The following is a 25436-nucleotide window of genomic DNA, read 5'->3' on the forward strand; positions in this document are numbered from 1 at the left end:
ACTTCTCTCAGGAAGTTTGGCTACATAGGGATGTAAAATGAAAATCTAAAACCGAAAAAAGTGAAAAATATGTCCAATTTCAAATGCTAATAAATCGGTTAGTATTCGATGGATTTCCTTCGTTCTTGCAGCAATAGATTAGAAAATCTTCTAAGATTCTTCCCAAAATAAGATAATTGTAATTTTATTATTCAAACTATTGTACTATTGAAAATAGTCAAGCCTTGTCAAAACGAAAGATTCGACCTCTGATTGGTCGTTATATGATTGCTTCCCAAGCACGGTCGACAGAATCATATACCATGCAATTGAAAACATGCTTATTGGCCTATATAAGAGCCTGTTTCAGCCGTAGCCGCTCATAATAGTTCTAGACAGCAACAACAGTAGTCGTCCTCCCTTAACAGCAGCACTAGCAGTGCAGTGGATACCAACGATGGCGGAAAGCGGCCACGTGAGCAGTCTAGTTTTGAGTGTTATATCAGCATTTCATTGTTTACTTTATCACAAGGAATACTTTATTCACCCTGCCAGTGATAACGCAAAGATGTGATCAGCATCTTATCCGATACTGAAATGAACAACAAATTGTCCTTTTCAGGATGAAATAAAAACCTGATTGAAGAGTTATTATTTTCTAATAAGTTATTTCACATTTTTAAATTTGCAAAAGTATAAATTTTACTTCATCTCCGTGTCTCAAAACGTACTGAATTATCTTTTCATTCAGTCATGAGCACGACATCCGAAAAAATTCCTTTTCAAAATTTTAAAATTGTCAACCCAACAAACCAAAAATTGTATAAGGATGTTAATTCTAAGTCGTTCAAATGGACATGTCAAGTTTGAAATTACAAAAGATGCAACATTAAATTTGTTTGTATCGTATAAAATTTTAATCCTATAAAACGCAATATAATGTAATATATGAAGCCATTCAACGTGTCATATTTTTTTTTTTTTTATTTTTTTTTTTTTAAAGGTGGCGGGGAAATCTGCAAACAGACACCTGAGAAGAGAACTCAGGGTGTGGGGATGAGACTAGGGGAGAGATGCTGGGGTAGTTGCACTCGCCCAGACACCTACTGATCCCTGTCCCGACCCACTAAAACCCCTCCAGTCTCCAGCCCTGGTCTTCCCGGAACGACGGTTAAGTATTACGTCGGGGAGTGACTTTTGTGCGTGATGCACCCTCTTTACTCTTATAACCTCCTAGCTAACTACCTGGAGACTGGTAATTAGCTACCACTGGCGTGTTGGTGGTTGACCCGCCACACACGTTGCAGCTCCAAAACAATCTGAGAGGCGGCCGCACAGACCGCGTTCCAGATGTCCGGGTCGTCGCACATCCTCCGGACTAGATTGTCCGGAGTAGTGCCAGGCCCGCTCACAGCCATCATGTTGCTCCTCGCTCTTGCGAAACGGGGGCATACGAAGAAGACATGCTCAGCAGTCTCCTCCTCCTCCACGCACTCGGGACACATGGGGGACACCGCGTGTCCGAACCTGTGCAGATATTGCCTGAAACAACCATGGCCTGACAGGATTCGTGTCAGGTGGAAGTTCACTTCACCATGTCGTCTCCCGACCCAGCCGGATATCTCCGGTATGAGTCGGTGCGTCCATCTGCCCTTTGTGGAGTTGGACCATTCCCGCTGCCAGCGGAGCATCGAGAATGACCTTCTGGTACCTCGTATGCCCCTTGTGTCACGTTGGTCGAAACACTCTCTGTCCTCCTTGATGGCGATGCTGATAGGCATCATGCCGGACAAGACACAGATTGCATCGTATGACACCGTACGATAAGCACTCGCAACTCTCAGGCACATGAGCCTGTAGGTACTTTCCAGTTTACCACGGTAACTGTTAGTACCTAGCGATCTGGACCACACTGGCCCACCATACCTAAGTATGGACGAAACCACGCTGGCAAGAAGTCTTCGCTTGCTGCCATAAACCGCTGAGCTATTGGACATCATACGAGATATTACTGCAATAGCCGATGAGTCCCTCTTACAGGCATAGTCGACGTGACTCCCGAACGTGAGCTTGTCGTCCACCATTACCCCCAAGAGCTTCAGGGATCGCTTCGAGGTTATGGTGCAGTCTCCGACTCTGACCACCGCCTGTTGCTCCGATTTACGGTTGTTCACAACCGTGACCTCCGTCTTATGATGCGCGAGCTCCAGTTTCCTGGAGCGCATCCAGTCCTCGACCTTGCGTATACAGTGCGCGGCCGTCAACTCGACCTCCTCGATAGACTCGCCGTAAACCTCCAGCGTTATGTCGTCTGCAAAGCCGACGATCACAACCCCTACAGGGAACTTGAGTTTCAACACTCCGTCATACATGACATTCCACAACACCGGGCCCAGGATAGAACCTTGCGGAACTCCTGCGGTAATTGGGACGCACTTCTGACCCTCCTCCGTGTCGTAAACAAGTACTCGATTCTGGAAATAATTTTCCAGAATCTTGTACAGCGACACCGGTACATGGATGCTCCTGAGCGCGAGCGCTATGGAGTCCCAACTGGCACTATTGAACGCATTCTTCACGTCGAGCGTGACGATTGCGCAGTAGCGTATTCCCCTTCTCTTGCGCTGGATTGCTACCTCCGCCGTCTTGATGACGGAAGAGATTGCGTCCAGCGTGGACCTGCCCTTCCGGAAGCCGAACTGGTTACTTGCCAGACCGTGTACACCCTCCGTGTACCTCACCAGTCTGTTGAGGATGATCCTCTCAAGCACCTTGCCCGCGGTGTCCAGCAGGCAGATAGGCCTATATGCCGATGGGTCCCCTGGCGGTTTCCCAGCTTCGGCAATAAGACCAGTCTCTGCCGCTTCCACCTGTCCGGAAAGAGACAGTCATCCAGGCACCTCTGCATGACTGCCCTGAACAGCCCGGGGCCGTTTTTATCGCCAGCCTGATCGCCAGGTTAGGGATACCATCCGGTCCCGGTGCCTTGCTCACCTTTAGGGATTTGGCGATCACGATGAGTTCCTCATTCGTAACCCTTGCCTCCTCCCCTGCCTCGACACGGCTGTCGTCGCTCACGGATTGGATGCTCGGCAGGTTGGCCGACCATCTCTGGTCTATGTCTGAGATACTGGAACGTCGGACGTGAGACTCGACTGCCGGAGGCCAAGGACTTGGCTCGTGGCGTGGAAAGAGTCCCTCGATGATACGCTCCAGCATCGCTGGTGATCGCTCTGCAGGCGCGATCCTGTAGGCGTCACCCCACGGATTTGTATTGGCACTCGCACATAGCCTATCGAAGCAGGCCCTCTTGCTGGCCTTTATCGCACTCTTTAGCATCGATCTTGCCGAACTGAATGCTGCGCGGCGCTCTGTCCTCTCTTCTTCGTTTCGCGCACGCTGCATCCTCCGTCTTGCACGGAGGCACGCACTGCGAAGGTCGGCTATCGCGTCCGTCCACCAGTAAACCGGTGGCTTTCCATTACTAGGTTGGCGAGTCCTAGGCATGGTGGCGTCGCACGCCCGCGATAGCATAGCAACTAGTTGGTCAGCAGTCGGGCGGAGCCAACTGCCCCCCTCGCGCTCCCTTCTCATTGCCTCTTCGAATACCTCGGCATCAAAGTGCGATGTCTTCCACCCGCGAACGGTCGGAGTGTTGGCTCTACCCGTCGCTTGCCGCCTCTCGTTGTTGTCTACACTATAACAGACCGCCTGGTGGTCGCTATTAGTGTAGCCATCGTCTACCCTCCAGTTCTTGATCAGTCCTGGGCTGGAGAACGTCACGTCGATGATCGACTCCGCACCATTTCTGCTAAATGTACTTTTGTTCCCAACGTTGGCCAGATCTAGGTTGAGCTTTGCAAAAGCCCCCAACAGGATCTGGCCCCTCTGGTTCGTGAAGCGACTTCCCCACTCAACAGCCCAAGCGTTGAAGTCGCCCGCCACCACCAACGGCGTTAGGCCCGTTAGCTCCATGGATAGGAGGTCGACCATCTGGGTGAACCTTTCGGTAGACCAACGTGGCGGAGCATAGCAACTGCAGTAGAACACTCCGTTTACCTTAGCAACTACGTACCCTTCTTCTGAGGTTGAGACAACCTCCTGAACCGGGAACTTGCTCGTCGTACATATGGCCGCCAAACTGGACTTATCCGCAACCCAATTACCGTTTCCGGGAGGGATGCGGTAGGGATCCGATATGACGGCGATGTCCGACAACGACTCAGTGGCTGCTTGGTGTAGCAGCTGCTGAGCCGCGAAGCAATGGTTCAGGTTCAGTTGCGTCACCCTTACGCCCGTGGTTTCGCAGCCGGCTTACCGGCTGGGCACCTGGGGCCTCCCATAAAGTGTTTGGCGTCCCGTTTCCCGGAACATACCATGCACTTGGGAGACTCCACACAGTCCTTTGCTTTATGGCCTGCACCTCCACATCGCCTGCACAGCTGGCTCCTATCGGGCCCCTTGCAGGTCCAGGACTTATGTCCGCCCTCAAAGCACCGGAAGCAAATGTCTGGTTGCTGTAGTATGCCCAGAGGACATACAGACCAGCCGACCTTCAACTTGCCCTCTTTCAGGGCCAGGTTAGCGTCCGCCGACGGTAGTCGGAAGGTAGCTATCTGGGTCCCCGCCGGACCTTTGCGGAGGCGGATTGACTCCTTAGCCACCTCCACCCCGCACTTCGCTTTTAGGGCTTGTGCAATGTCGCACCCCTCAGTGATTTCGTCCAGGTTTTTAAGCTGGAGAGTCACTTCTGAGGTGAGTGCCCGCACTTGCACCTCCTTCCCTAGGACCTTTTCAGCTACCGTTTTGTAGGTAGCCCCCTTGTTCTTGGCGTCCTTCCGGAGCTCAAGTATCATCTCGCCAGTGCGAGATCGGCGGATACTCCGCACATCCGCCCCCAGATCCTTGAGCTGGGTTTCCCCCCTCATCTTCTTCAAGACTTCTGAGTACTTCGACCCATCCGTCTTGAGTATGAGGGCATCACCCCTACTCCGCGCCTTTTTGACCTTTTTTGGTCCTCTGGCCGCTCCGCCATCATGTCGCGTCGCACCTTCCCGACGCTTCCTACCCTCTACGGTAGTCCAAGGGTTGCCCGTAGCCTCCACCTGTGCCTTTTCCGCGGTGGACCTTGAACCGGTTGGCGTGTGTTCCCGTGGGAGTAGCACGACCAATCGTTTCTTGGTGTTCCCGGGGGCCGTTTCCCCCGGGGACTGCCTCGTTCGCTTAGCGACCTGCCCCGTGGAGCAGACCGACGCGAACGAGGGGGCGTCTGTCTGCACCTCTTTAGATGCAGTCGCCCTCCCGGTCCTGGCCGCTTTCTCGGCCGCCTTCACCCGAGCTACGAGTTCTTCGTGCTCCTTTCTGGCTTCATCAATGGTGCTCCGAAGCAGGAGGAGGCTCTGCTTCAGGTCGAGCGCGACTTATATGAACCAATTTGTTTGCTGGGAAGCCTCAACCATGACAAGCAACTTACTATATTATTGAAAATGGTCAATCCGCAAAGTTCGATTGATCTGATTAGTTAACGTTTATTTACTAAAAAAAATGACTGACACGCCGGGTTATCTTTCCTGTAAAAGTATTCTACTTCAACCTTGCGGTCGTGGCTTTGCACATAACCCTCCTGCTTTTTTTTCGGTCAAAACCCGAACCCGACCCGAACCCGAAATTTTTTTATTCGTTCAAATCTGAACCCGACCCGAACCCGAAAATTTTATTTCATTGAAACCCGAACCCGAAATTGTGAAACCCGAAACCGAGATTTCATAGATTTTATAATCGGGTTTCGGGTTTTAATACCCAAACCCGACCTGAACCCGACATTTTCAAACCCGAACCCGTCGGGTACGGGTCGGGCTCGGGTTTGAAAACCCGAAACCCGACCTTCTCTATTGGACAGATAGGTCAGAGATATACGAAGCTTTTCTTGTAGGATCTTGTGACCACTGCTACCTTTAGTAAAATATATTGTGTTATGTACGAAGCTATTTGACACCTCAAAGGGGGATCATATCGTACGCCAATTGAAAGTCGATGTGAGGACGTTGTATTCACGGTGTTTTTGCAGGGCCTGCTGTACCGGGCACGGGCTCCCATGAATCCCTCCTAGTATTGCCCATGAACTCTCTCGCAAAAAGGTGGTAGTCGGCGGCGTTCAGCAGCGTGATTGCACGGTAGTTGCAGCAATCTCCAGTTCTCCAGTGCTACCTTCTCTTTCCAAATCTTGACAATAACCCAGTAAAGCGCCTTAGCCAGTGCTTCGTCACCCTGTTTCAACAGCTCTCAGGGGAGTTGATCAGCTCTCGTTGCTTTATTAGTTTTCAGCCGGCCGATCTGCTCTGTAACCTCCTGCAAGTCAGGGGCTGTAACTCTGCCGTCCTCCAAGTCCTGCGTACACCAAGAACCAAGAGTACCTTGGAGGAGCTGCGTAGCCGAGAGGTTACAGAGTCCGCTTTGTGAGGCAAATGGTCGTAGGTTCGAATCTTAGTAGAACCAGACCATTCGATGTCAAAACTGGACTTTAAAGTATGGGTTCATTCTCAGACTCCCCACCTCCAACATCCAACACCTCTGCGTGACTTCCTCTTAACAAAAACATAAGTCCCTCTTTTAAATAAAACTGGCCAGAAGGACGCACGACGAAACTTCTCCAGGGAATTATAATTGGTGATATTTGGCAAGAGGACGAGCACCGGTATAGTAGAACAGTAAGCGTGTAAAAAAAAGAGTATCACATTACACACAAGCACTGATAAACAATAATAATAAGCATGCCACTTCTCAATAGCGGTATTTCCAATAATAGAAGTAGGCTACGGAGATCTTCTTCCATTTGGTCGATGCACCGTGCCACGACGCCGCGTGCCTATTGGGTCGTTATCCAGAAACATTTTGACTGGGCTCACATCCGATATCCTAACGACATGCTCAGCTAACCGTAGCGTTCCGATTTTAGCCGCATGGACTATAGTGATGCCAGCAACCGATACAACTCGCGGCTCATTCGTCGTCTCCAGGTCACATCTTTCATCTGCACCCCATAGTATATCGTACGCAGCACCTTCCGTTCGGAAACCCTAAGGGCACGCAAGTAGCAAGCAGAGTCCATGTTTCGTGGCCGTAGAGGACTACCGATCTAATAAGTATTCTGTAGATGATCAACTTTGTGGAGCGGTAAATTTTATTTGATCGAAGCGTTTTCCGCAGTCCAAAATAAGCGCGATGTTCGGCCATAATGCGTCTTTTAATCTCTCTGCTAGTGTCATTGTCGGCGGTCACTAGCAGGCATGTCTAAACCCACCACACCACCCGCGTGCGTGGTTCAAGCGATGCCACGGAGGGTATTTAGTTTGCCCTTCAGTGCATATACAAAACGAAAAACCCGCAGTGTTCTAGATAAAACAGCCCTTCGAAAGATTCGGCAAATAGAAGCCCGAGTGTTCTCAACTTCGTGAGCCCTCGGGAACCCGCATGCCTACACGTGTTTTCTCAAACGCTTCATTTTTTCAAAAGTACATATGAAAAAAAAATTGTAGGTGGTTGTATGCGATGGCTAACATCCAACTATCCATTATTATTCCATTGTCAATCTCTTCGTGGCGAATAATGCTTGTGTATTCCCCGAAATTGCAAGCCCTCGGTTGCCTCATGTGCCGAAGTTAAAAATCCTCGGTTGGCGTGTTTACGAATGGCTCTCCAGTGTTTTGTCTTGAGCTCGCGACGAAGGGTAATGCGAAATGCCCTGCGTGGTGTGTTTGTTAGCAGATGGGCCACATGCGCTTTGGAGTGCTGTGGTTTCCCCATGCCTGGTCACTAGTGAGCCCAAATACACAAACTCATCTACCACCTCGATTTCGTCACCGTCAATTAGAATTCAATTACACTATCCATCGTCGCTCTGGCCAATCGCGTAATTTTGTCCAGGTACCCGTGTTCGTGCATAATTTGCCATAGCTGATCTCGTGCGATTGTGTCATATGCCGCTCTGAAGTCGATGGATAGATGGTGCGTGCTTACGTTGTATTCGCGACATTTCTGAAGTACCAGCTGCAGTGCAAAGATCTGGTTCGTGGAGGCGCGGGCCCCCATGAATCCCGCCTAGTATTGCCCCACGAACATAACTGTCATTCTCCTCAGTATGTGAAAGGAGAGGAGAAAAAATTCACCGCGCACTTCCCTTCCAGTATGTGCCTGCGTGTGCAAATGCTTTCACCACACTGCTTCTTTCTCCACTCCAAAGTGTCTCAACCAGCTTACAGAGAGACAAACACACTTCCAGCTCACCCCACATCTGATAGAAACAAGAGGGGTGAATCACTCTACAGAGAAAACGCAGAAGTACACAACAGTGTCCACTGGCGAGTAGTCCGGAAGGTGAAAAAAAACCTACCGGGTAAAAGTGTAGTCCTCGTGTAGCTATACTGCGAAAACGAATTCCACCAGAGTAAATTCGACCGGCACGAGCAACGCAGTCTATTTTTTTTCTCCCAATCTCTTTCCCTCTTCTGCCATGCTCAAGAAACCAACTGTGAAACGCACCGCAGATAGCTCTGCAGTGTAATTATTGTGCGTAATGTCCACACGTGTGAGAAAGTACACCATAGCTCATTGTCTCGCAAGAGAGAGATTTCAGTTTTCACCGCAGTGCTTTCAGGAAGCTCAGCAGATAAAAATCGTTTGTCGCTCTCTTCTAGCATAAGCATTGATTTGCTCTTTAGTGTGAGAGCAGTTGTTTTCGCAGTGCAAGATGTTCTCCTGCACTCTAGAGGTTTTCTGAGAAGAAAAGACAAGCATGCCCACGAATTCCTCTGCGATAGGTGATAAGCGGCGGCATAGAAGCTGGGAGAGTACTTAATAAGCAGCGTGATTGCAAGCGTGATTGCACGATAGTTGCTATAATCCAGCTTGTCACCTTTTTTTTGTAGATGGGACACACGATTCCTTCCATTCATTTCTCCGGTAACGTCTCATACCCCCAGATCCTGACAGTCACCCAGTGCAGTGCTCTAGCCAGTGCTTCACCACCGTGTTTCAGAAGCTCGCTAGGCAATTGGTCACTACCAGTGGCTTTGTTGTATTTCAACCTGCCAATTTCTTCCTCGGTCTCCTGGAAGCTCCATCACCATTAAGATACACGTCGTAGTGCTGTTTACACAGAGCCTATGCGCGAGCTGTTCAGTTTCTCGTAGAACTTACGGAAGTCACCTAAGCAGTACAGGTGTTCCATCGCTTCGCGATCTCGTTCCACTTGTTGATGCTTTTTTGTTCAAAAGAGGTGTGAGATTGGCACTTGTGAGGGACGGCGCTATGTTTGACACTCTTTCCAGGTTGTCAACTCACTCATTTGAGTTCAAAACTCACATATGGTTGGCCGTTTTCGTTTTATGCGATGAAGTCTTCAACGTTCCGTTGTGGACAACTATCATACACCTGTCCCATCTGCGCATAGAACGCTTCTTTCTCGTCTTCGGGTCTCCCTTTGTGTGAGCAACACACGTTGATGGTATTTTAACTCTGACCAAACCGGCCTGTAATTCTCAACTTACACATGCTCGCACTGATCGACCGCCACTTGATCACGCGTTGGCGCATCCTACCCAGCACTATGAAATCGGTCGTAAGTTTGTTAATGGTGCCACATCTCTGGTAAAAAGTAGCCTTTCGATGTTCACTTTTCCATTTCTTCTTTCCCAATCAGTAAAGTTCCTGTAGCGCTACGATTTCGAAGTGCGTTATGTATGATCCTGTCGCAGCCGTGAAAGTATAAAGATCTGCAGTTCGTTATTTCCCAATCCCCTTTCTCGCCAAGGGACCATCGTGTCAGCTCTGTTTAGAGTCCCACGCTGACACCAGGACGTTGATCAGCCACTTCTAACATAGAGATCCGTTTTTGTTGGTGAACAGACGCTCGGGTTGGCGAAGCATTTCTTTTACTGCCGAGGGATGGTTAACCTGCCAATGATCGCGCCGCATCTTCTCACTTAGTTATTATGGGATGACAATATTGACCAGGCAACGCTATCCAGTCAATTCCATGTTTCAGCTGGCAGTCAATTATGATCATGACTCGTGAAGGCGTGAGATAGGGACTTGTGAAGGCCGTAGCCAACTTTGACGCTTCTTTAAGGTTACAACCCACCATTTGAAGCCCATTGAAAAAATATTGCTAATCAATGCAGCGCAACTGTTTGTGTATTGCCATCTATTGAAAAATTGCTGAAACTATCGATTTTTTCATTCACACCAGAACTAGATGTCGTTGCTTGGCTAAGAGTATTAAAGCGGTTCATCGTCAGATGGAAATGTTAAAACTTGATAGCAAAGATCCAGAACAAAATTTTATTGCTTCCATTTGAGCCCTCAAGAATTCTAAACTTATTGGAAGTCAATTACTGGTGAGTCCGCTTATCGTATTGCATTTTAAATTTGTATGATGATTTCTAAGAGATAACTTGCTTTTCGCAACCTTGAACCACCTTAATAAGTATTGTGCGCATCCGCTTTCAACCACACGGCTCTCGCCCTAATTTTGCTCTGTTATCAAAATCAACACAACGGGCTCATGGACGAATGGTAGTTAGACTCAATGGAGTTAGATAGGAAAAACATGTGTTTTGATAAAAATAGATTGCGTTTAGTGAAAGTAGGGGTAAGCGGGGTAAGACCGCCCCCTTAAGCAATTCTGTTTATAGAAAAAAAAGTTGCGGCTGCAATTTCATTTTTTCTTCGCTAAGAGGTTCTTCTATTCAATACCCGCATTTAAAAAATAAGAACTGAAATATTTTTGTTTATTTTCCAGATTTTTTTTAAATTTTTAAAATTCATTGAAAATGTGCAGATCTTTTTCATGCGGGGTAAGCCCGCCCACCAGCGGGGTAAGATCGCCCACCATTTTTTTAGGATAAACAATATTTTTAGGGCCGAAACGGTTGATTCTATCAGTATACTGTCTCTGACAAAGTTGTAGATGGTATTTTTTTTCTTTTTAAATAAAATATACACTGTGAAAAATCTGAAAAATAAATTTTTTTCTAAGTTTGAACTTATTTTGTTTTCTGATTATTCAAGTTCAAATCAATGTTTAGGTAACTTTTTTGGTTTTCAAAATAAATAGATTTTTCAGAATTGGGGTTTTTCAAGATATTGAATTCATAATATACCTATCTTTAAGCTAAAAATTAAAACTCATTAAACCTATCTGTATGATTCTTTTGAAGACTTATTATGTATAGAAAAATACTAATAATTATTATTTCTTTTATTTATATTTTCAATTTTCTATGTTTTTTTGAAGAACAAAATTACCAACGACTCTATACACCAAATAAACCGTCAAAAAAAAAATTCTTCACAAAAATTGAGCTATTAATATTTCTATTACTCCATGATCCAACAACCATAAAATTTTAGCTTACCTTTTGTAGATTTTACAGGCAAAAACATGTTTTTTTCCAAAAAAATTGAAAAAAAAATATTTTTAATTCTATTTCTATATTTTTTCTTTAAATTTTTTTTAGAGTGTGTACTTTTTTCGAAAGTAAAAAACTACTATTTTCAATTCTGCCGGAGACGTCATACCTATCAAACACACCGTCCTGGCTCTAAAATTATTTTGGTTCATTAACACCATTTTCACACATGTTTACTTTTTTCAAAAATAAGTCTTGTTAAAATATATTACTAGAAAAGCTTAAACCAAATCGAAAATGGTCGATTAACATCGATGTCTTATGTGGCTTGAAGTTGCTTTACTGATCCTGTAAATATTCCCTTTGTAGTGTCGAGGCATTTGGGTCTTGAAGTAAAACAACAAGCAGTTGTATACGTGGCGGTTTCACCCCTTGTATAGTGGGCGACTTTACCCCCAGTGGAACATTTTCATATTTGACCGAAAAAGTAGTCAAAATTACAAGATTACTCACGGCCTTCGATATTTCCGAAAGAAGATAGATTCTGGCAAGCGATTAAACGTATTTTCACGAACAAAACAATTGATTTTTAGACTGAAAAACCTTAAGTCCCGTTGCCGCAAAACAATAGCGCATTGACTGGTTGCCAGCTGAAAGGTTGTTTTTATTTATTTCTGCGACCGTTCGCGCACTATCAAAACAGAAAAACGTGCAAAATGTTATGTAATTATACTGTAATAGACACGTTAAAGAAATTTTTCAATTATTTTATAACTTGGTAGTAAAACTACGGTGGGCGGTCTTACCCCGCAAGGCGGTCTTACCCTGTTTACCCCTAAGTACCAGAAAGATAGAATAAAATGTATAGAAGACATTTGATAACTGTATTCTCGGTCAATGAGCAAAATACTCGGAGAAATTTCGATTTTACTACCACTGAAAAAGCGTCATCTCTTGCCATTGGACATTTTTTCAGGTGTTCTATTCACTGCTCCATCAGAAAATTGTTTTGGCATTACATATGATAGATTTTGATATGCAATAATTATGTTCAAAAATTCGCATGACATTTTGTCATGTTACACTAAAGTCGCTTTTTACGAGGGGAATACGTGCCACGTAAAAGGAAACCGCGTAAAAGCCGCGTGAATTCCGGAATCCGCGTGGGAAAACGCGTAAATTCCGATATCCGAGTGAAGAAATTCCGGAATCCGCGTAAAAAAACCGCATAAATTCCGGGATCCGCGTAGAAATAGCTGCGTAAAATAAACCACGTAAAAAGCTACCTTAGTGTATTTTGAAATAGTATTTCTTTTTTCGTTATTGTTGCGTAAAGCTCGCAATCAATCGCTTGAGTCAATCAAATCAGTTAAGGGGTAATATCTACCAAAAAATTTTTTCTTGTAATTTTTTTTTATTGGTTTAAATCATGCTAAAACTATCCTAGAATCAAAATCTATATCGCCCAAGTACTGATCTAAACTCAAAATTCGTTTAAATCAATTTTTACCGAACAACTTTTATGCTCCAAAATAACATTTTTCGTTTATTGGCCAAAATAAAAAAATAAATGCTTGTTTTTATTTTTAATTTCGAGGTTTTGTAAACTAGTAGAAGTTACCTATGATCGGTATCGTGTTTCAAATTTGAAGTATAGATGTCGCTGCATCAAGTTTCGACCGTTACAGCGTCTCTAAAACACGTGTTTACTCACAATTTTCATTTGTTTAGTCGATCAGCCGTTCTCGTGGAGTACGTTCTTTGTTTGAGTTTTTGATATTTTTTAACTGTGATTTATCCTCAAAAGTACTTAAATTAGAGTGACAAGTTTGTGTTTTGCGTGGGATCGGACGCCAACCGCGTCAAAGTCACTGAGCGTCGCATGTCTGATATCGCGAAAGAGGGTAGTATAAGAGGAAGATAACGCCCAGGAAGGACAACTTTACGGCACAGGGATAGCTGATTAAAGGTAAAAAAATTATTAGGAGCTTTATTATTGCGATTCTTAAGATTTATAGCATTTTGAAACTTCAGGCGCGTTTTTCTCAAAACCATGTTTTCGAAATCGGCGAGCAGTAAACTGAAGAAGTTTACATCCGATTGACTTGAAATTTTAACTGTAGCTTCTTTATTAGATTATCTAGTGAAGTACACACGATTTTGGCGATTGATTAACAACAACAAAAGTAATAAACAATTAAAGTCGATTTTTTTTGTCGAAACAGAACTTTTTGACCGTTGCCATTTTGCGAAGAAAAAATCTAAAAATATAATCATGTGTACTTCACTAGCGACAATAAGTGTGTAGAAAATGAAAAAAAAATTGTTTTGGTTATAGGTGGAGTTGGGCACGACTTCTACTGCTCGCCGCAGAACAACTTTTAAAAAAGTGGTTTACGGCAATTGCTTCACAGTTGCCATTTTGTGAAAGAAGCAGCAATAAATTTTTTTTCTATTCTCCAAGAGTTGCTTAATCCAACGATATATTATTTATATATCTTACATCTCAAATGTCCTTTAGAAAAATTCATGAAAAAGCCTTGTTTTTTTGAGCATTTGGTAGATATTACCCCTTGAGTCAATTTACGAACGTTTTTGTTGTATACGTGGGAAATTAAAAGTTAATTGTGTAAACTTCATTAACAATTGTGATGGTATAATCAACATAGGATCGTTAAAGTTTACAATAGAACTAGAGTAGGTTATATTGTATGTATGTATTTTAAATCAATGAAATAAATTTAAACACAGTTGTGACCAATCAAAAAAATTGAATAGCTCAAGGTCGGATTCTGGTGGTTCATTTCTGCCGATAGTTGTTCAAATCGACATGTACTGTTACTAATCTAATAACTCTTCTAAATAACTACGAAAAAAAAGCATGTCTGGTTTTTACAATTGATTGCCATTATCTCTATTACTGCACTGACATGACAACCTTAAAACAATACATAGCCTCAGTATTGGTCAGTTATCAGATAACACAACGTGTGGATCAATTCAAGTATTGAACGTTAACTCTTCACAGTCCGGAATATGTCGTGAAGCTGGATAATAAGGAGTGTACTCACTGCCAAACTAAGCCTAGCAACAAGTGTTATTGAACCAGTTTTACGTTAGAAAATGAAAGTATATTGTTTATTGCTTTTTATTGCGGTGGTCAAAGCAACTCCAATAGTGTCCAAACAAGAGGAATTGAAGGTTTTTTCTCTAGACGAAATAATCCCGAACAGTTTTACCCAGAAAGGGTTTAGCGCCAGCTGGCTATCAGGTATTAATTATTATTAATTTGAGTTTGTACCAATAATCACTAGTATATTTCTCTTTGAAGGCAATGAATTATTATACCGCAACGATAAAAATAACTATGTCAAGTACAACGTGGAAGATCAAACCGAAACTGTGCTATTGAAAACCGAAGAATTGGTAACTCATTAAAGTGTGTGACTTACATGTAACAGTATTCATTCATACCACAAATCTTCCAGTCCGATTGGCCCGGTGCATCAGTTCAGTTCATCAAACCAGATCATAGTAAAGTACTAATTCGGTATGCTGTGAGAACCGTTTTCCGCCATTCGACACTATCAAAGTATGCTTTGCTAGATATTACCGCCGGGTAAGTTAAGTTTTGTTTTATTAGAATTTTCGCATAACCCACAAAATATTCCTCAGTGTTTCTTACAACATTTCAAATGGTGATGAGGTCTCTATTTGTACCGTATCACCAAACGGTCAAGCTTTGGTCTATGTGAAAGATAATAATGTCTACTTACGTCCAAATCTGATAAACGATGACGAAATTCCTCTTACCTCTGATGGTGTTCCTGGAGTTATTTACAACGGTGTTCCAGATTGGGTTTATGAAGGTAAATTACGTCATACTTTACAAGGATATCCTTATCGAAGTTTTTGGTCATAAGTTATTACGGTATACTTCACAATGCAATCTCTATTTTTAACAAAACTGTTCAGAGGAGGTCTTCGGAACGGATGCCACTCTATGGTTCTCAAACGATGGAACTCATATCGCTATGGCCAGCTTCGATGATATAGATGTAAAAGAATTTTCCTATCACGTTTATGGAGATCCAGATGATCCGGAAAATCAGTATCCTCAAGAATATACGATTAGATACCCAAAAGTGAACAATACAAACCCGAAGGTTCATCTGAGAGTGATGGATTTGACATCGTCTTCACGAGTCTGGTTAGGAATTGATGCTCCCAATGAAATTGTATCTAGCGATCACATATTGGGTACTGTCAACTGGATCGGACAAGACCTAGGAGTCATTTGGACAAATCGTCGACAAAACGTAGCAACGTTCCAACGTTGTGATGTACAGTCTTTACTTTGTACTGAGGTGGGTACTTAATTGTATAATAATTGACTATATAATAGGGTGGGAAAAGTGATCGATTTTCCAGAACCAGGTTTTTTGGTTCCATTTGGGGCCCCAAACAATCTTACACTTACCAGAGGTCGTTTGGTTTTGTCTCCGCTTGGCGCATTGCATTTCAAATTTGTATGAGGAAACCCACTTTTTTGCATTTCCCAGTATTTTAGATGCCTTACAACTTTGCCGAAGATTCTAAAAAGCTAGGATGTCCTGGAAAATGCTTTAGTCGTTCAAAGTTGAGTACATCAAATTAAATGCTGAAAATCTTGTTTTCTGCCAACACTACCAATGTCCGCACATGCTAATCCCTACAGCTCTTTACATATGGATGTCAATAAACGAACCTAATAATTCTATTATGTCGACCCATATCGATTTTTTTTGGAATCCACGGAATTTTAACGTGTTTTGGCGCTTGACGTGTTTAAGCGTTGAAATCTGTGTGTAAATTGATTGATTCTGGTATGCATGACGTGGCAAACCGAAGTGTAAGACACTTGATTTTGTGCTGTGAACTGAAAAGAAAGTGTATTCCACGTGGATATGAAATGTTTCATCTATTAGCACAGAAGTAAGTGGAATCCACTTGGCTGTAACGTGTCGATTTTTTACAGTGCGGTTCATCAGAAGGAATCTCATCAGAAGTAACATGTCGTAAAGAGTTCATACACTCAGCTGGATTAAGCAAACAAAATTAGGTCAATTTTCTGAGCGTAGATAGGATCTACAACGTATTTCAGAGATTACTTCTGACGGAAATCTGCCTATCGCCGGTGCATTTGCAGTGTTGGCAAAAAATATGATTTTCAGCATTCGATTCGACATACTCAACTTTGAACGGCTATATCATTTTTTAGGAACACCCTAGCTTTTTAGTGCCTTTCGCAAAGTTGTTAAGCATTGAAAAATCTACATTTTGAAGTTGTGAAATGTATGGTTTAAGCCTTTCTGAGCTCTCTAGAGAGCAAAATGCAAAAAAGTGGGTTTACCCATACAAATTTCCATGCAAATTAGAAATGCAATGCGCCAAGCGGAGACAAAACCAATCGACATCCGATGAATTTAGGATTGTTTAGGGCCCAAATAGAACCGAAAAACTTGGTTCTGGCTTTGTGCTATCAAGTTTCATTTTTTACATATAACGATTCCCCACCCTGCTATATAATAACTCTCTTATATACGAGTAGTTTGCCAGGATAAATGAACCCAATGGATGGTACGACTTGTACGAACCGCGTTGCACCATTACCGGCGATCGCTGCTTTTTCCTTGGCAATAACAATGGCTGGAGGAGAATATGGGAGCTGGTAGAGTCTGCTCCAGTTGTTTTCAAGTCTCCCGAACTATTCACCGTAACCGGAATTAATGGTTACGATGAATCAACTAATGTGATTTATTATACAGCAGTTTCTGCTGATGCACCGCATCATCGTCATGTTTATCGGGATAACGATTGTTTGACGTGTTCCTTGCTCAAAGATAAACTAGAAAATAACACCCCGTGTAACTATGCCAGTGTTTCCTTCAGCACAGACTTCACGTATTTTGCAGCAACGTGCTCTGGTCCTACCGTGTCTTATTCTCAGGTATTTCGTACTAATGACTTACAGCCTGTAATCGACTGGCAGTTGAACGAAGAGCTTCGTGATAAACTCGACGGCTATAAAAAGACACAAGTCCGCTATCTTAGGGTTCCAGTGGGAGATGGCGAATTTCAGGCCTCCGTGCGACTGTATTTGCCACCAGAAATCGATTTTGAAAATCTTCAAAATAATAAGGAAACATATCCCATGATTGTACAAGTATACGGAGGGCCCAATTCTGTCCGGGTAACAGATAGTTTCGGAATCGGATTTGGAGATTATTTGACAACTACCAAAAAAATTATTTACTGTCAGATTGATGGACGTGGCACAGGAAATCAAGGTTATAAGTATTTGTTTACTATTAACGATAACTTGGGAACATTCGAGATAGTTGATCAAATCGCGGTCACCCGTTACCTTCAGGATCAATATGAGTTTATTGATAGAAGTAGAACTGGTATTTGGGGATGGAGCTATGGTGGTTACGTAACGTCAATGACTCTCGAGCAGGATACTGATCAAGTTTTCAAATGCGGAATATCAGTTGCTCCAGTGACGTCATGGATGTTTTACGGTGAGATGTTGTTTAAAATCATAACTATCATTTACAAATTTTCTTATCATTTAGATTCTATATACACGGAGAGATACATGGGTTTACCAACTGAAGACGACAACAAAATTGGATACGATAAAGGAGACGTGAGTCAGTATGTCGATGGGATGAAAAATCATTTATTTCTTTTGATTCACGGAAACGCTGACGATAACGTGCATTATCAAAATTCTATGGTTTTCGTGAAGGCGCTAGTAGAAGAGAACATTCTGTTTGAACAAATGGTAAATCCCAACTGCGCGTTGAGAGCGTCAATATCAAATTTTATTTATTTTTCCATTTCAGAGCTATCCTGATGAAGCCCATGGGCTTTCTGGAGTACAGAAACACCTCTACCACACGATGGATTATTTTTGGGACGAATGTTTCGAATGAAAATGGAAAATAAATGAATAATAGTTCACAGTACGCTAATGTCCTTTCTTTTAGATGGTAATATTTATATAAAAACTCGCGTTCGAACATTTTGTCCAATCACAAACTTACTACCCAAGATGAACCCGTTTTCTATTCAAGGTAACTCGATGGTGGCCTTTTCCCATAAAATTTTGAGGTTAGATTTCTTTTCACCTGACGATTATGAGCATAAAAATCTCAGCTTCCACCTGATAAATAGCGCTCGGAATGCTACTCTCTGATCTGAGCTACACTCTGATCAATGGTCAAATATTTGACCTTTTGACATCAAACAATTATCTTTGACCAAATTTGTATCTGTCAAAAAGTGCCAAATATTTGACGCTTGGTCAAAGAGTGTAATACAGCCTTTAAAGCCTGTATTACACTCTTTGACCAAGCGTCAAATATTTGGCACTTTTTGACAGATGAAAATTTAGTCAAAGATAATTGTTCGTCACTCTCCAATTTTAACATGGGGCGAACATGGGCAAACAACAACCATAATGTCAAATAAATTTGACCATTATGTCAGAAGGTCAAATATTTGACCATTAGACAAAGAGTGTACTACAGGCTTAAGCCTGTATTACCTACACTCTTTGAAAAATGGTCAAAGCACAGCAGACAAGAAGAGGCAAGACAGCAGATGGTGCTAATGTTACCAACGCAAAGTACTGGAATCATCCGAACGATGATTTTATTGAAAATTTGTTCGACGTGTTATGTCTGCTAGTCTGTGGTCAAATATTTGACCTTCTGACATTATGGTCAAATTTATTTGACATCATAATTGTTGTTTGCCATATGTAAAAATTGGAGAGTGACAAACAATTATGTTTGTCCAAATTTTTATCTGACAAAAAGTGACAAATATTTCACGCTTGGTCAAACATGACTTAAAACCACAGAACAGATATGCAACTTCGAACAAAACTCTGCTGCAAATCCTAGCCCACACTTTCGCATTCGTTTTTCGCCATTCCATCCTACATTGATTTCACAGTGCATCGTTGAAACAGTTCGCTCCGATAGTTTGCACATGCAAACAACATATATTTTTATTTGCTTCAATGACCAGACAAAAAGGTGATCTTGAATCTATCAAAATCAAGTTAAGACAGGACCGCGTTCAAGAGATTTTTTAAGCGGAAATTCAGTAACCATTCACAATCAACATAAAGAGAAAAAATTCAACTGAGAATCTCTCAACCATTCAAACATTGCTTAACAAATTTTCACCCCGCGACTGTTGAAACCATTTAAACCAGTAGGTTGAATTACTTAAATATTTTCGTTGGAGTTGGAATCCGAATTTCTCGACTAACGGCAATAATTTTTTCTCGTACCGTTTATTAGACCCAACACTGCGAGTAATATATATCAGACGCGCTATACACAGCACTGCTTGCGACATTAGGTATAGGCACAGGCAGACGTCCAAGCAAGAACAACATTGATCAAAATTTCCGTGTAAATTTTCAAAGTAAATTGCGTTATAAATCACTTGTACACTAGCACCGCCTGGTGACCTTATCGCTACAATACATTTTTTTTTCGCTGGTGTACGAGGCTGGCGGTACTGGTAGCGCTATCTTGTTACGGATCGCTACTACAAAAAATTTTACACAAGTTTGGAACTCAGCTCGGACGTCTGTCTGCGGTATAGGTATTTGTCAAAAGTTTTCAACAGCGATACTATCGGTTTCCGAAGAACAATTGGTGTCGCTATCATTTTCGTTTATTTCTGGTTTGCATAAACAGAGTAGATTCTAATCAAATTTTGACGTATGACGACCTTACTCAGAAGTGAGTAACCGTGAAAGTACTCTAATAAGGGTACCTCAACTTTTCTTCAAAAATGGGTGATACCAAACTCACTTTGGAGTAACAAAAAATGAGCGCGTAGATTTTTATTATATTACTCCGACCGGCAACACTGCCTGCGTTACGGTACACTGAAACATTCCGACCACTCCGACACTTCTTCATGAGTTTGACACTTGTTCGGCTGATTGCGAATACTTTGACAGTAAATACGTGGAAGTAAATATGCAAAACTGATGTGAATGCTCCATCGCTCACAGTTCTGATTAATATTATAGTTATAAATTATTTATCTTGGTACTAAAGTAGAATTTAGGATCGATAACGTAAAACAGTGTTCTGGAAGAATGGCACCTACGAGAAAACCTAACGAAGGTCTGCTGGCAAGGGTTAACTTTCCATTGTATGCGATCGAAATGTTGACCAGCCGACACGTCCTAGTCGCTGGTGGAGGTGGTGCCTCTAAAACCGGGGTAGCCAACGGATTCGTATGTACTCCAAAATAAAAAGCAAACAAATTAACGACAGTTCTATTGTGAAACAATAATTCTAATTGTTGCAGGAAATCTATGAGATTTATCACAACGGTGACCGCTATGTAGCAGATGAAGTGGTTCGACACGAAACGGGTCCAACGGTGGTCATGAACTGTGCCATCCGGAATGATGAAAAACGAACCTTGCTCCTAGCTGGCCAAGAAAGTCACTGCCAAATGTATCTAGTGAATTCGATAATAACTTCATCAGATGGTGACTTCGTAGGTGGCACGAAAGCTGATTCCATAGATGGACTCCGAAAACGTAAAAATATCTCCTATCAACCGCAAGCCAACGGTCAAGCTAATCATCAAACTCCAAAACAAAAAAATGTTGAAGGACGTGAGAATTCGAATAGCAGGGTTAAAAAACAAATTCGCTTTGAAATCAAAACAGGGGATTCGGTACAAACTGACTTCACTGAGTCGGAACCATTGCAACGAGTCGTACGCATTAGTCCTAATGGGCGTATTATGGCTACGGGTGGAATGGACGGACATTTAAGGATATGGAATTTCCCTAAAATGACCTTGCTGTCCGACATTGCAGCTCATACTAAAGAAATTGATGATATAGACTTTAGTCCAGATAACAAACATATTGTTTCAATTGCCAAAGATGGGCTCGGAGTAATATGGTCAATAAATCCAGACAAAGAGTCTCGGAAGTTAACCTGGAATCCGCCGGAAGGAATTCGCTATCTGATGAAACGCTGCCGATATGGGGCTATTGAAGGTCAAAAAGACAAGCACCGACTATTTACGTTGGCGAACCCGTTCTCGAAGTCGGGCAAAGCCAAAGGACTTCTCCAGCAATGGAATCCAGAGACTGGTCGGCTGACACGGGTTGTAGAAATTGATGAATCACTTGCAGCTTTGGCTGTGCGAGACGACGGTCGTTTCGTTGCCATTGGAACAATGTTTAGCGGTTCAGTATCAATCTACATTGCATTTAGCTTGCAGCGGGTGCTTCATGTTCCCAACGCCCACGCTATGTTTGTGACAGGATTGCAATTCCTTCCTGTTACTAATTTCGATGGTCCATCGGTTACTGGAGACACTGAAGCGGCTGTTCTATCTATCTCAGTGGACAATCGCGTTTGCGTTCATAGTTTGCAGTATAGACGTAAGTTATTGGAACTTTTTGTGTTAGATCATTTTTATTTTATTTTTTTATTTAATATTTCGTTCCAGATTCTTTACCAGCCTGGGTAGCTGTTTTTGCAATCATACTGATATTGTTTGTAACGTTTTGTTTCTGTTCATACATTGGGCTGTGAATGGTAAAGTTCATTATATAGGAACAGAAGGGTGTTAGGTAATCGCTGTATAGTTTATAAAACGTAGAAACAGACAAATGAAATTGTTTAGGGAACAAAAATTGCTAATATAATCACTTTAACCTTATTGACGCGATACAAGCAAATGATAGCTCATTGCAAGTGAGATGTTAATTTATTTTACTGTCTTAGTACACTCTATCGTGAATATAGAAAATAATACAATTGCACTGAAGTGTAAAATATATAGCTCGAACTGAACGAATCCTATCGTAAACTGTTTATTAGTTTATTTCAGTGAAAAGCTGTTTTGCAAACTAAAAGATATAGTTTCGAAATTACTACTGTATATAAATAATAAAATACACATTTGTTTCGATGTGTTTAGTTCAAGTATCAGTTTTCACAAGATAGCCGCAACAAAAAAAAAACTATTACTTGACAGAAAGTTGAGGAGACGATCGTTATCTTCAGTTACGGTAAATGTTCCGAAACATAAATAGTATGGTTCTATCCTAATTAAATAAACACCTCTTGAATTCTACATTGTTCGAAAAATCGCGATCATCCCAACAGTGTTGAACAGTTTGACGTTTAACTGAGTTTTACAGCTGAGTCTTCAACAATTAGCTCGACAATTGGTTTGTTTACTGAGAGTTTGGCCATTATTCTGCCTATTCTAGACGTGCAATGTGACATATCCGATATATCGAATCAATAAATTACTTTACACTTCGGGTATTGTTATTAAAAAATAAATGTTGTCACAAATTGTCCGCTAAGCCGTGAAACAGTCCAGACTACTATCAATTACAATTTTTTTTCTTCCTTCAAATACTTTGTATTGATAACAATCGAATGCAAACATTTGTGAGTATAATGTTATTAGACCTGGAACTTTGAGTCATAAAAAAGTTGTTACGCATTGAACATTTTAAAACAATAGATGTACTATCAGTGGTCGCAGTGATTTAATCTACAGAAAAAAAACCTTTTAGAAGAGATTGATAAACGTGCGCTATTTTTCAAATTTGCTGTTTTAGTTTAAAAAGCGAACGTTTAATACCAAAAATTCTTTTTTACCAAAGCATGTCTAAATTTGACGATATTCTTTAAGTTTTGTTTCCTAAGGATCTAAAATTTAGCAACTTGTGGAGTGGCTGAGTTCACCTAGAAAAAAATTTTTATTAGTCAACATTTTGAAAGGCTTTAAACTTCGCTAATCGTCTGTCCTTGAGAATATATGTAGAAGCCAACTTTTTAATACAAACAAGTAAGGCCTCTGCCAGGCTGAACGCCAACGCGAGCGATCGGGCGAGATTTTTGCCGTAGGTTAATGAACAGCTCTATTTACGGCTGTTTATTTACCTACGGCAAGAACCTCGCCCGATCGCTCGCGTTGGCATACAGCATGGCTAGACTAAACCGCTATACCGTTAACAAAGACGGGTTGAATGATTGAAAAACCCTGCTGGGATGTCGCTAAGTACTCATACTATACTTTGCACCATAGCAGTTTGTAAAAAATAAGCAAACAGATCAGAAATTGTGGCTGATCATCCGACACAATTCTACAGCAAATGTTTTACGTGTTCGGCCGTTGTCGTTTGTCGCTGTGCTCCATCCTCTTTATTTAAATACGTTTTATTCGTTTTATTCTCCTATTTACTTCCCGCTCCCTTGTGTGAAGGAGCCGATAAAGCAGGCACTGGAAAGTGGTATCTTTCTTTTTTTGTTTTGGGCTTCTGTCAGTTGAGTTGAGCGTTTGCTGCGCAACGAACTTGTTTTTTTTCCTCTCGGCCGATATCCGTTGATCGTGCAGTTTATATTCAGTTCAGTTTAGCTTCGGTTGATTCTCTTGTTCGTTCTTGAAAACTATTGTGTCCGCTGACTGAATAGGTTTATTAAAAATTGTATTGACTCTAGGGAGTTTCGGAGTTTTAAATTAATGTGAAACTGTTAGTGTCTGAAAAAAAAAGTTCCTAGTGTGAGCGATTCTATTGTGTACGATTATTGCAGGTATGTTTCCATCATAGTCCAAAAGTTTTAATATGACACTGTCATTAGTGTTCACTCAACAAAAGAATAAAGAACACTTTATTTTCATTGCTACCGACATTTCTACAGTTTCCGTATGTTACCTCATTGGAATAGAGGCTCAGATTTACGATATTTTTTCAATAGAAATAGGTACCTAGATCGAAATGCATCCACTACTTAGATAATTTCACGAGTATCTCCATTACCCTCATAGTAGTCCAGCACTTTGACTAAAGAAAGATTTTTGTTTATTATATTAATATGTATGAATGCGTTACTGAAAATAATGATCAGTTGTGTTAAATGATATATATTTTATTATTAAAATCTTTTAATTAGTTGAATATTAAACTATATTTTTTTAAAGATCACCGAATCATCATAAAGAACGTGATTGTATGAGAATTGTGAACGCTCTTGATTTAATTCTTCTCAAGTTATAATATCTCAATCGAATTGTTTTGCCTTTCTCCTAGAAAGGTATAGCAATCACTTGCAAAACCGAAAGTATAAAAGTGCTCCAAAGGGCCGAATGGCACATATCACTCGACTCAGCTCGACGAGCTGAGCATTTTCTGTATGTGTGTGTATGTGTGTGTGTGTATGTGCAGATTTTTATTCCCACTCACTTTTCTCAGAGATGGCTGGACCAATTTTCATGAAATTAATTGCAAATGAAAGGTCTTGTTGCCCAATAAAACCCTATTGAATATAATTGTAATCGGATTTTTAGTTTAGAGGTTATGTATCAAAATGTAAAAATCACGAAACATTATCTTGAAAACTTCAAAACCGATTCGAACAAAATTGATTTCAAATGAACGGGCTACCTAAAAAACCCTTAACTTTTGAATTTTATAAAGATTGAACATGTGGTTCAAAAGTTATGGAAAGAAACGTGTTCTGAAGACTGTTTAATCTCACTCATGTTTCTCAGAGATGGTTGGACCGATTTTCTTGCAATCAGTGTCAAATGGAAGGTCTAGTTGCCCCATAAGACCCTATTGATTTATTTTGCAATCGGACTATTACTTTGCCTGTTATGTTTAAAAATGTGAAATCCAGCTATGAAAAGGAACATATTCCGAAGACTACTGGGACTCACTTACTTTTCTCAGAGATGGCTGAACCGATTTTCACTAAATTGGTGTCAAATGAGAGGTCCAGCTGCCTCATAACACGCTCTTGAATTTAACTGTAATCGGACTGTAACTTTGTCTGTAATGTGTCGAAATGTGAAAATCACGAAACTTCATTATCTCAGAAACCACACAACCGATTTGATCAATTTTATTATCAGATGAGTGTGCTAGTTAAGGGTTAACTGATGAATTATGATTGAACACGTGGTTTCAAAGTTTGGCTA

The 25436-nt window shown here is 41.7% G+C and overlaps 3 protein-coding genes across 3 annotated transcripts in view; all 3 read left to right on the forward strand.

The window, feature by feature from the left end:
- Window positions 1-14415: 14415 nt before the first annotated feature.
- Window positions 14416-18400, forward strand: LOC129731603 (venom dipeptidyl peptidase 4). Its single transcript, XM_055691716.1, has 8 exons — window positions 14416-14658; window positions 14719-14813; window positions 14876-15006; window positions 15063-15256; window positions 15363-15754; window positions 16978-17950; window positions 18005-18216; window positions 18278-18400. The coding sequence occupies exons 1-8, from the start codon at window positions 14511-14513 to the stop codon at window positions 18365-18367; spliced, it is 2235 nt and encodes a 744-aa protein (XP_055547691.1). The 5' UTR covers window positions 14416-14510; the 3' UTR covers window positions 18368-18400.
- Window positions 18401-20411: 2011 nt separating this feature from the next.
- On the forward strand, window positions 20412-22789 carry LOC129731605 (prolactin regulatory element-binding protein). The gene is made up of 3 exons (XM_055691718.1): window positions 20412-20703; window positions 20778-21876; window positions 21945-22789. Exons 1-3 carry the CDS (start codon window positions 20563-20565, stop codon window positions 22028-22030), a joined length of 1326 nt encoding a protein of 441 aa, XP_055547693.1. The 5' UTR covers window positions 20412-20562; the 3' UTR covers window positions 22031-22789.
- A 995-nt stretch (window positions 22790-23784) lies between these two features.
- Window positions 23785-25436, forward strand: part of LOC129731606 (GYF domain-containing protein gyf-1) — a 62272-nt gene continuing 60620 nt past the window's right edge. Inside the window, exon 1 of the mRNA XM_055691724.1 lies at window positions 23785-24049. The gene's annotated coding sequence lies outside the window, so the exon portion shown is untranslated. The remainder of the gene's footprint in view (window positions 24050-25436) is intronic.

Source organism: Wyeomyia smithii, chromosome 3 (genome assembly GCF_029784165.1).
Source record: "Wyeomyia smithii strain HCP4-BCI-WySm-NY-G18 chromosome 3, ASM2978416v1, whole genome shotgun sequence".
NCBI classification, from domain to species: domain Eukaryota; kingdom Metazoa; phylum Arthropoda; class Insecta; order Diptera; family Culicidae; genus Wyeomyia; species Wyeomyia smithii.

What these genes read in the sequence shown, in the direction of transcription:
- LOC129731603 (XM_055691716.1), top strand. Translation starts at nt 14,511, where the DNA reads ATGAAAGTATATTGTTTATTGCTTTTTATTGCGGTGGTCAAAGCAACT. An exon ending in AGTCTTTACTTTGTACTGAG is followed by an intron (nt 15,755 to 16,977) that starts GTGGGTACTTAA and finishes ATATACGAGTAG; the next exon opens with TTTGCCAGGATAAATGAACC. An exon ending in GACGTCATGGATGTTTTACG is followed by an intron (nt 17,951 to 18,004) that starts GTGAGATGTTGT and finishes CTTATCATTTAG; the next exon opens with ATTCTATATACACGGAGAGA.
- LOC129731605 (XM_055691718.1), top strand. Translation starts at nt 20,563, where the DNA reads ATGGCACCTACGAGAAAACCTAACGAAGGTCTGCTGGCAAGGGTTAAC. An exon ending in CCGGGGTAGCCAACGGATTC is followed by an intron (nt 20,704 to 20,777) that starts GTATGTACTCCA and finishes TAATTGTTGCAG; the next exon opens with GAAATCTATGAGATTTATCA. An exon ending in TCATAGTTTGCAGTATAGAC is followed by an intron (nt 21,877 to 21,944) that starts GTAAGTTATTGG and finishes ATTTCGTTCCAG; the next exon opens with ATTCTTTACCAGCCTGGGTA.